This window comes from Bactrocera neohumeralis, chromosome 3 (assembly GCF_024586455.1).
Source record: "Bactrocera neohumeralis isolate Rockhampton chromosome 3, APGP_CSIRO_Bneo_wtdbg2-racon-allhic-juicebox.fasta_v2, whole genome shotgun sequence".
Classification (NCBI taxonomy): Eukaryota; Metazoa; Arthropoda; class Insecta; order Diptera; family Tephritidae; genus Bactrocera; species Bactrocera neohumeralis.
Window position 1 is genome coordinate 77,417,862 of NC_065920.1, and position 11,445 is coordinate 77,429,306.

Consider the following 11,445-nt stretch of genomic DNA (forward strand, 5'->3'; position numbering starts at 1 on the left):
GTTTTTGTTACTCCCAGGGAAATTGTTCCAATACAACCTTTGACAAATCGTCAAGCAGCACCAGCAACAAAAAAGTATCTTTCAACAAAAGTTTGTATTATAGAAGGATTATTCCATGCCATTAAGTTCAAACGCCCGATCAATATGAAAAAGTGTACGCATTTATTTTACATGAAGCCGTAAAAATATTTAAATGTCGTATTGCAAATTGGCCAATAAACCGATACCGACGCATTCAATGAGCCGCAACACGAGGCTGCTGCGCGCAGCAGCAATAACAATAACATTGAAGTCTCTCGTCAAGCCGAAAAATGCCGAAATGGGAGAAAAAATAATAAACTAAACGCATGCATACAAATATATGCGAGTGCATATACATATATTATATATGTATGTGTGTATCGGAATATGCAAATGTAAATATCTTGTCATGCACCGATTACTTGTAGATGCAGCGGTAATCTGTTGCAAATTCACAAGTAAACATAAACTGACTAAAGGCCAAATTGTGTTGACGTCAAAAATGCAACCGCCGACAGTGGCGGCAATGCTGGCGGTGTTAGCGGTGGCACACCGGTCAAACGAAAAATAAATACCTGTGCACCACCAACGAGCGCCACAACAACAAGAAGGCGGCGGCAGCAATAATAATAATATTACAATAAACTACCATGTTATGAGTGCAACAACAACAAAAACAACAAGTTACAGTAATAATAAAAATTTCAGACAAATTATCCAAAGCTACAACAACAAAAATAACAAGACCAACAGCGGCAGCGATGCAGGTTTGAGTGCTTAAGTGGCCGTTGATAGATAGTTATGCGGAGCCAGGGACCGATGAACGCAGCTAGTGCGCGGCCGGCCGCGCGGTTGGATGTGTGATCAGTCAGCGAGCTGAGCGCGACTGGACGGCGGCAGAGGAGGTGGTGTCACACACGCGTCGCTAAACGGTCGCTGCAGTTGCGTTTTCGTAATGTGTTTGAGTAGCACTAAAAGCTGTTCGAAAAAACACGCCACATTAGTTAGTTTGTTGTTGTTTTACTTTAGAAGCGCAGGTGTGTGCTGGCATGCACGCGAGTGTTTGGCTTATTTGGACATGGATAATTAACCACTGGGGAATATTCAAATGCTGGTGAAGTATAAACTATGTAAACAAAGCATTTTTGTGTGGCCTGGCAATTAGCGAGTTTTTTTGTTTATCCGAGAAAATTGAAAAACGGAAAATAATTCGATACTGTTTGGTGTGAATTTGTTTTGTCTTATCAAAAAAAAAAGTATTCCTTACAAGCATTTGAGTTAAATGGTTCAGTTTGCATAGCAGCTATACGCTATAAATGCCCGATATCGATGGTTCTCACAAATGATTAGCTTCTGGACATGGATGTGTGCAAAACTTCAGGTCGATATCTCAAAAAATGAGGAACTGGTTCGGTGATATACAGACCGACATGGGTAACTCGCCACCGCTCGTCACAATACATATACATATGTATGTATTTACTATAGAAGACTTCGATGTTTCATTATGGTGTTGTAAAGAGTGTGAAAAGCCTAATATACCTTGTTCAGTAATATAAATATCGATGTTAGTCTTCCAAGCGAAGTTGCCATAAAGTTAGCAGTGATGATTTCGGCTGATTTTTGATGAATTCACACACATTTTCGATGCATTTTCCGATGATCACGGATTTTGATTGGCCCACATGTTGATCGTCATTTATGTCCTCACGACCACTTTGAAAACGTTGAAACCACTCGTGCACTCTGTTACGGGATAGGCAATCATCGCCATAAACTTGTTTCATCAATTGAAACGTTTCGGTAAAAGTTTTACCAATTTTAAAACAAAATGTAATCTTGGCTCTTTGTTTGAAGCTTATTTTTGCACCGATAACACAAACATACTGACAGTTAAAACGCAATAACTTCACTTCCAATCAATGAAATGTCATGAAATTCTCACTGGACAATCGATAAAGATGGCAGATTCTAACGCACTAGAGGGCGCTAGATTCAAAAAGTCCTCTTTACTTTGGAACGCACTTGGTGGGCAATCAAGAATCAGGTGTTCTGGAGTTTTCTGTTCCATGTCGCAAAACCGGCAGTTTGCGTAAAAGACTATGCCCATTTGGGACAAGTGCTTTCTGAGACTGCATGCCCTGTATAAAACGCGAGAAGGAGGCGGAATTTTTTTCGGTGATGTTGATCTTTAAATCTTGAAATGTTGTACCCACCCATTAGTAACTTGACGTGGTGCATTGTCATTGCCGTTCTCTTTCCACTCTCTCTTCCGTGCGGAGCAACTGCTTTATAGTGTGGTCCCATCATCCTGAACGCTGCAGTTCGGCCAATTCATTGCCGGCTGCGCCTTTATGCTCAGCACCCAGATCAGGTGTACACGGTTGCGAGCTGATAGGCGGGTCAGCCTTTCTATACACTTTTCAACTTAGGCTGTGTCTAAAACAGTAAGATTATTTTTAATTAGAAAAGAAAATTAAAGATTTCTCGAATTACATACGATCTGCGACGGTCTTTCACTGCTGCAGTGATTCTGGCCATATTATTGAAGAAATCTTAAGAAAACTCTTTACTAGAAGATATTGTCGGTACAATGACCTACGGCAGAAAAACAAGTAAAAAATTGTGTTTAAATTTTTTTGAAATTTAGCTTGATTTTTGATCTAATTTTGAACGTGAATGTGTGGTAAACTAGTTATTTACAGAACCAGAAAAAATAGTTCGTTGTTTTGAGAAAAACGAGTTTAAATACAAATGATCGAACTGATTGAACAGAGCGGCTACAATATAAAAGGCTATAGCTCAACGACCATATATAACTTTCAAATGTACAACCTCTCAAATTATGAAAAAAAAAATCGATTTATTAAAAAAAATTACACTATGTACATACATATGTACAGCCCTAATAAATTCTATACGTCCGAAGCAATTCAAATTTGTTTCATTCGCCTTACTCTTGTCTTACACGTCTAAAATTCTCACTTCGCGCGTAAGAATATTTATATGATTTTTGCTTAATTCGGCCAACCCATGTTGGTTAACTTATCAGCGAACCTCACCTACAAATTCTGTCTGCAAAAGAATACAGTTAGGTCTACAACTGTATTATTATTAGTTACTGTGTGTATGAGTGTTTCTTGTGTGCAAGCTTATGGTGTTGCTCATATAACATCACTTTCTTTGTATTTCCTTGCGTGCGTCTATAAATCACAACAACAATATATCTATTAGGTTGTTAAGTGTATCTATGAAGATGTAAATTGCTGCCAAACATTGTCTGATCGCGCTGATTAATTTGTTGTGCGTGGATCAAAGTGCAAATGCGGAGAATAAATATACTTATGTATCCCATCGAATGTCCGTAACACATATGAATGTTTGTGAACTGTAAAAATATGCATACATCATTTTTTATTTGCGATTTATTTCCCATAAAGCGCAGATAACTGTAATAAATTCAAAGATTGCGTGAATGATCGCGCATTGTGTGTGTGTATGAACGAATTTTCCAGTTCTCACTGATTTTATGGGAATAAAGAATGAACGAGTGGTCTCATATTTGTGCATAAATTGAAGAAGACTAGTCGAAATTTGATACTTACTTATTTGAAAAACCATTTAATCAATAAGTACCGTTTATTTTGACCAATGATTTTGGTAGCACTTCCTGTTGCTTCAAGCTTCAAACTCATCCACGCCCCTTTAAACGCAGCTTATGTAAATGTCTATAACCCAATGCTCATAGTTTGTTTGTGCTCCGCGTTGCGTATAAAAATGCCTAAATTATGAATGAATAAATATGTGATTTTATAATTTATCACTAAATTATGCATGACTGTGCGCCGAAATTAACACTTTTAATTAAGATGACAATGCGTGTGCTCACAAGGTACCCCCATTGTTCCACTAGGTATTATAAGGCAATAAATAAAATTATAATAGCTTCGCAGGCAATAAATGAAAGTGAGCTACACATATCTCGCCATGAGCAACTATAGAGACATCATTTGTGTAGATTTATGTCGAGTTTTAATTCGGATTTCAAGGACTCCACTTAACTGGCTAGGCGTTAGAGCCATTAAAACGTACGCATAAAATTTATGGGCGCTCTTGTTTAACATAAGCTCGGCTTATTGTTGAAAAATGTTGATTTCATTGATAATGCTCTTGCCGCACCAGATTTTAAGCTACTTGTCATTTAATTATAACTAAATCAATTTTTCTGAATACACACATAAATTGATACGCTTCTTGGCCGCGCAGGTTCCGTGACTCTTTTCATATGCTAATAGTTTGCTCTACACAATGGCTAAGTAAGATTTATTGAATATCTTTGTTGAACTGCATACAACGGTTCCACCGCTAATCGCCGTCGAATCCATCCACAATTCATTTTGGCTTCGTGTTTTTATTTTAATAAAATTAATATAAATTTTAGAAGATTACATTTGAAACAGACGCACCTATAATTTTGAAGCGAAATTGCTTTGGGTGGTTGAAAATGTTGGAGAAGCTGTTTTTGGCTTTCTTGGTGAGTGAGCTATTTAGTTTTAGTAGAAAAATTATGTAAGAAAATTTTATAAATTTTTGTTTTATTAGAATTACGGGTGATTCAACTTTTTTTGCTAGCCTTTTTTGAAAGATCACGCGTGAGGTGTGTCAAGCTCTCATGTTATTTTTGTCCAGTATTGTTTGGCATTTCATCATGGAAAGACTTACGCCAAAACGACCTTTAGAAATCATTCACCTTTATTACGAAAATTCACGTTCTGTAAACAACCTCTGGTCAATATAATCGGCCTACTGAGCGTACTATTCGCAACACCATCACCCATCTTTAGACCCATCATTAATTACTAGATAATATACGACCAAATAAACAACATCCAGTATGCAGTGAACCCCTGAATTGCTGAAAAAGCAGGTAGAAATGGCATAAATGGAATATGGGTCGCACATGTTAAGTCTAAATTCAAAAGTAATGGCATATGGACTTTTGTAGGAGTGCTTACAGGCAGTTTGGTAGTCCTATCAGCAGACTAGGAACACCATACAATAACCATTGTACTACATTTCAGAAGGTAGAAAAGATTATTGAACATGTTCTATACCAAGAAAATGTCTCGTAGATTGCTCAAATAATTTTTTTTGTACTGACGAACTTCATCAGGAGCACATGGTGGTTCAGAGAGAATATAATGTAGAGGGAGGGTTTTAGTTTTAGTTTCCTTCTAAAGGCCTAGGTATGTGTCAGACCTTCACTCTACCTACCTACCGAATAGGACTTTAAAGCGAAACTCTGAGCTTCAAACTCCAGTTGTAATATATTCTACAGTATTTACATATGTTTTTAATTATTTCAGGCCGTTCATGCCACTGGAATCATCACTGGACTTTCTGCTAACAGCGGTTCAGTTAGCTGTGGCGGTTTGATTTGCCGACCAATTACGGGTATCTTTACTCGCGATCCTTTACCAGAAGACGCTTACGTGCATGTCGCTACAATACCAGCAGGTTCTTCAAATATTTCAATAACTGAGCTGGGGAATAGCATAAATTTACTAGGTAAGATATAATATAACCTTTACCTCCGATTTGAGCGTATGCGACAACTTTATTGTGTTCTAATCTCTTTTAGTGCTGCGAACACCCGATCAGAAATATATATTCAACGGCGATAATGTGGCTTCAGATAGTGGCGCTTATGAAGCGGTGGGAGCGGTATTCGACTACCATCGTATAGATGGACTACAGCATGGCGATGGTGTTACCGAATGGATTACTTGCTTGGGGCCCATAAGAGATATGCTGGAGTTAATGGTGAGTACCATACTATTTAATGTAATTACGCTGACTAATTTTGTACGCAACAGATATACAGCAAATCTTCGAATCCGGGTATCAAGTATGAGTATCTGCTGCCTATCACATCAGACTCCGAGGAGAATGAGTTATCAGTAGAAAGTGACGGGTTCTTGAAAAACGGTCCAGAAGAGAGTTTTGCAAGCAATTCACGTTCCGGTCGCAGACGTCGCTTCAACTGGAAAGTAGTTGGCTTCAGCGCCTGTTCCAAAACTTGCGGTGGCGGCATACAAACACCGATTGTGCGCTGTGTACGCGAGAATCCCGTTCGCTACTATTCGCAACGCCGTTGCATGCATTCGGAAAAACCAATGCTGAATGAAAATTTGCTGCGCTGTAATACCCAGCCTTGCCCCGCTTATTGGCGCATCGAGGATTGGAGCGAGTGCCATTGCCAACAGGGTGAAGGTTATCGTGAGCGCGATATAAGCTGTGTGCAAGAACTTGCTTCCGGTATTGTGATACACGTTGACAACTCAGCGTGCATCGATGAGATGCCGAATCCGCGCAAACAATGCGACTGCCCAAAGAATAGACGACGCACACATGCTGCCCGCTATCGTATGGCTCATGCGGGCGCAAACGGTACTAATCATCGTGGGCGCGACAAGAATGATAAATCTGGTATTTGGCTAATGTCCGATTGGAATCAGTTCTGTTCGGCTGACTGTGGCTCAGGTGTTGAATATCGCACGATATTCTGTGATCGTACAAAGCCGAATACGGATCGCTGTGACTCGCGTGCCACGCCAGAAATCACTCGTCCATGTGAACGAGAACGTGATTGTGATAAAGGTGAATGGTTCGCAGGGCCGTGGTCACCATGCAATGGAAACTGCTTCAATTTGACACGCAGTCGTGCCGTTTATTGCATCCACAATCATGAAATAGTTAAGGATGAGGATTGCAAACCTGAACTAAAACCACAGTTAGGCGAGAATTGTTCGCATGAAGAAGTGGAATACTGTGGACCACGTTGGCATTACTCTGAGTGGACGGAGGTATTGATCAACTATTATTATATTTGCGAAAAGTATACTTTTATGAGCTCTCCTCTCGTTTCTGTGTTCATTTTAGTGTTCGAAATCGTGTGATGGTGGCACTCAACGACGTTCAGTCAAATGCTTAGAGTACGACGAACGCGAGGCTGTAATGCGTGAGTCGGCGAAGTGTCGGTATTCGCTGCGTGAGCCGATCTATCGCAGCTGCAACACCCAAAGATGCGATGGTAAGATACATAACAGAAGTGGGAGATTTGTAAATAATAAATACAGACAAAATGTATCAGTTTTTTAAGTTTAAGCAAAATCTTTACTCTTTACTAAGTAAGCAACCTAAATTAATTGAAATAAAAGTGCTTAAATCCATTTAATTGTATTTACTTTAATATCATTAAAAATTATATCAAAAATTGTGGGCGTAGCCTAGCTTTATAATAAGTGTAATGTACATATCCCTCAAACCCTATAAGTAATAATAACCAAATTCGTTGAGTGAATATCTTTTTGGCATCCCACCTCATTCTGTAAAACGACTGAATTCGGATTATAACCCCGCTCACTTCCCATATAAAGGTTTTGTTAAAAATTAATAAATTAATTTTTCACCTGAGATAATACAAAAGAGTTTTATAAGAGCCGGTGTTAAATTTAAACGATGGACGGGGCGACGTCCATATTTAAGTGAAAACCCATATATCATCGGTAGGTAATATTATCCTAACATTTCAATAATGAGCGAAGTCAGATCCATATTTTCCATCCGAAATTTGGCACAATCCTTTCCTAATAAACCTGAAGGTATTTCCCCGTCTTAATACTTCGAATAAAGTATGTTTCTTTAAAGAAAACCTAAGCTTCGAAATCAAGGGGTTACTAAAAAATGATTCTTATGCAGAAAAGAAGAATTTCTCTATAAAGAAAGAAGCATAACACAATTACGCATGTGTCACAGGTCTTGAAAACACAGTGTTGAAAGCGAAAGCTACTAGTTTGCTTGAACAAATTGTATCGAGTCACTACTCTCCAACGCTAGGCGAATCGAAGACAGCTATAATTACTTTACTATATCACAAACAAGCCACCACTTTTTAAACCTACCACAGCTTACTTAACCGCTGCGATTTAGTTCAAAGTTCCAAAACTGGCGCGTGCAGCAAACCATTCGCTTGAACAATTTCTCGCATACAATATTTTTTTTATTTTAATACTTTGCTCGTTTTTAAGTAGAAAATTTGTTTGAGAACCCTAACGCCTTTCTCAATTTCATACACATTTCCGGTATATAACTATTTTTTCGCACAATTTAACCGCCCGCAAATCAAAGCGAAGATTAATTGATACGGTCAAAATCTTCTGCGAAGCTTTACAGTGCATTCAGATGAGGACCCTTTTGGCAAATTCTCTTTTGATGTCACTTATGGCGTTCAGATGAGCGACATGAGTCCGGCAAGTTAATTTGGAAAATTTTTAGTGTTTGCTTTCATATCTCATTATTCTTCTTACTTGATACTTGCTTACCAAATTTTTATCCTTATATTATATAATCTTTTCTGAACCTTTTATAAATGAAAAAGGCTGACCGAATTGCGCAGAAGCGTCCTGTCCCTTTATCTTTTCTCTACGTCCGCTTGCCTTTGTGAACCTTTGGGCGACAAAAAGACTCCTCGTATGAGCATGGTGCCACATGAAAGAGTTGCTTGCTCGGGTGCGTGTGCCACCATGTTTTTCGCGGCAACTAAACTCCTGTGAAGGAATTTTTTTTACGAAAACAACAATTGTTAGTAATCGGTGTTGAAGTAATCAATCGTACACTCTTTTATGAGAGAATGCTAGGACGCCAAAAATACGACATAAAAATAGCTTTTAAATAAATTTAGCACTTTTCATTATATACATATATACTTGTACTTGTATAGATCTATGTATATGAATAATATATTTTTGCTTATTATTTCAGAGCCCCATCTAGAGCTGCTGCAAAATGATGTGGCGGTCTCGTGTGTGGATGAGTTCAACAACTGCCAGTGGGCTGTCAAGGCGAAGCTCTGCAATTACGATTACTACAAGCAAAATTGCTGTTACTCCTGTGGTGCCGCCTAATTACACACTCGACTCGTGGAGGGGTACTTAGCAATAGAATATGCTGCAATATTTAATTAGCATAATTTTTGTTTTTTATTTCGTTTTCGGTTTTATTTGAAAAAAGAAGTGTATTATTCTTATTTGCATAGCGAAAAACGATTTGTGCTCTTTTAACCTACGAAAAAGCTACAGAAGTAATCGATACGATTTGTCTAATTACTGCAAATTCTTGAAAAATATTATTTATCTAAAATTTAATCTTTTTTGTGAAATTAAGCAATACACGTAGGCATTTTCTAAGTATTTATAATAATGAAGTTAGGCATAATTATTTAGTTGGTATTTGTTCGCTGAGTTCTGTAAATTAATGCGCATGAGAGTAATTAAAAAATGAGCTAGAAATCATTTTTTCTTTTAACTTTGATTTTAATTAATATTGTATATGTATTTATTTGTAAGGTACATTCCATATACATACGTACATATACAGTTGTACTTGCAATATTGAGCAGCCGGTTAAGCATTCAAGTGCTAAGATTAGCTTTAGACACTTGCGACAGAGTATTTTTTTGTATAAAAAAGGTTTCCGATATTTGTTTAATTTGAATTACTTTACTTACTTTAGCTTTGAGCAACAAATTTCAAAACGAGTGAATTTCTTACTTATTGAACGAAATTTATTACGTCCGAAATTGCAATAATTCGATAACTAGTTGAGAAATATGTACTGAGTTTGATTACCTTTCTCACCTGAGCTTCATTGTGCAAAATTTTCGAATTTCTTTAAACCATGTTATTTATTTTAGTAAAAACTAAACAAAATAATTTACTAATGTGTTCTAATAGTTTTATGTTTCTGTCTAATATTTTATATATAAAAAAAAGTTAATTCAGTAATATGTTATAACTAATTTATATATACATATTTACTCAAATTATTTTTATTTTTTATCACAGTTTAAGTTTAAGCGACCATTTAGCATAAAACTGACAAACAAACAAAAGTACATAAAAAACGAAGTGCAAAAAAAATAATATTTTACTAATTAATAAATTTCACTCTTTTGTAAGAAAAACTAATTAAATGAAATTTTATTGTTGGTTATACTTACCTACATAATCTTTGCATAGGTCGCTAGGCAAGGTTTCTTTACCGTTGAAGCTTTCGCGCAATTGATGCGTTCTACTGAAATAGTAAGTTGGCTGCGGTTGGGTTTTCGTGTTCCTACGTCGTCTATGAAACACAAAATTTGATCCATACTGACACAGAAAATGGCCTCAACACCCGCGCCGTTAGTTCTGCTTTCTCCAGGCTTGCCAAGGAAGCAAAAGAAATGGGTCTGGCAGTGAACGAGGGCAAGACGAAATATCTCCTGTCATCAAACAAACAGTCGTCGCGCTCGCGACTTGGCACTCACGTCACTGTTGACAGTCATAACTTTGAAGTTGTAGATAATTTCGTCTATCTTGGAACCAGCGTAAACACCACCAACAAAGTCAGCCTAGAAATCCAACGCAGAATAACTCTTGCCAACAGGTGTTACTTCGGACTGAGTAGGCAATTGAGAAGTAAAGTCCTCTTTCGACAAACAAAACCCAAACTCTATAAGTCACTCATAATTCCCGTCCTGCTATATGGTGCAGAGTCTTGGACGATGTCAACAACGGATGAGTCGACGTTGCGAGTTTTCGAGAAAAAAGTTCTGCGAAAGATTCATGGTCCTTTGCGCGTTAGCCACAGCGAATACCGCATTCGATGGAACGATGAGCTGTACGAGATATACGACGACATCGACATAGTTCAGCGAATTAAAAGACAGCGGCTACGCTGGTTAGGTCATGTTGTCCGGATGGACGAAAACACTCGAGCTCTGAAAGTATTCGACGCAGTACCCGCCGGGGAAGCAGAGGAAGAGGAAGACCTCCACTCCGTTGGAAGGACCAAGTGGAGAAGGACCTGGCTTCGCTTGGAATATCCAATTGGCGCCACGTAGCGAATAGAAGAAACGACTGGCGCGCTGTTGTTAACTCGGCTATAATCGCGTAAGCGGAGTCTACGCCAATTAAGAAGAAGGAGACACAGAAAAGAGATTAAAGTTTCATACCCAAAAATTTAACCAAAATATGTATGTTGAGTCGATCAATAAGAGATGTTTAGATAGTCTGATGTCATTATGACGATTTTCAAGCACTTTACTTTTAACTAGGAAACTCTGGGTACACTCGAAAATTAGATATTACACTGCGCAAAATTGCTAAATGACGAAAGCAGTCCAATGAAGAAGACCAAAAATCAAACCGTGACAAGATTGTCGTCTCGCCACTTCACCAAGATAAGGCGAAAACAGCCCTAAGTCGCCTTAAGAACAGTAAAGTCTAAGCGGACAATGGAAAACCCGCTGGGCAGCTCAGCAACGAGGAGCTGAAAAAACACATGTCGCAGCTACTAAGCATGGTTTGGTCGGATGAATACAGG

The 11,445-nt window shown here is 38.1% G+C and overlaps 1 protein-coding gene across 5 annotated transcripts in view; it reads left to right on the forward strand.

The window, feature by feature from the left end:
* The window catches only part of LOC126752496 (thrombospondin type-1 domain-containing protein 4), a 104,307-nt gene extending 94,269 nt beyond the window's left edge, over window positions 1-10,038 (forward strand). The window contains exons 1-7 of one of the 5 annotated variants that reach the window (XM_050463332.1): window positions 984-1,135; window positions 4,463-4,555; window positions 5,388-5,589; window positions 5,663-5,844; window positions 5,898-6,887; window positions 6,964-7,114; window positions 8,845-10,030. In XM_050463332.1, coding sequence (XP_050319289.1) covers window positions 1,130-1,135; window positions 4,463-4,555; window positions 5,388-5,589; window positions 5,663-5,844; window positions 5,898-6,887; window positions 6,964-7,114; window positions 8,845-8,987 — 1,767 coding nt within the window. In that variant the 5' untranslated portion in view covers window positions 984-1,129 and the 3' untranslated portion in view covers window positions 8,988-10,030. Of the gene's footprint in view, window positions 1-983; window positions 1,136-4,462; window positions 4,556-5,387; window positions 5,590-5,662; window positions 5,845-5,897; window positions 6,888-6,963; window positions 7,115-8,844 lie in introns of those variants that run through there. The other 4 variants (XM_050463335.1, XM_050463333.1, XM_050463336.1 and 1 more) reach the window with 4 other exon arrangements.
* The last annotated feature ends 1,407 nt before the right edge of the window (window positions 10,039-11,445 follow it).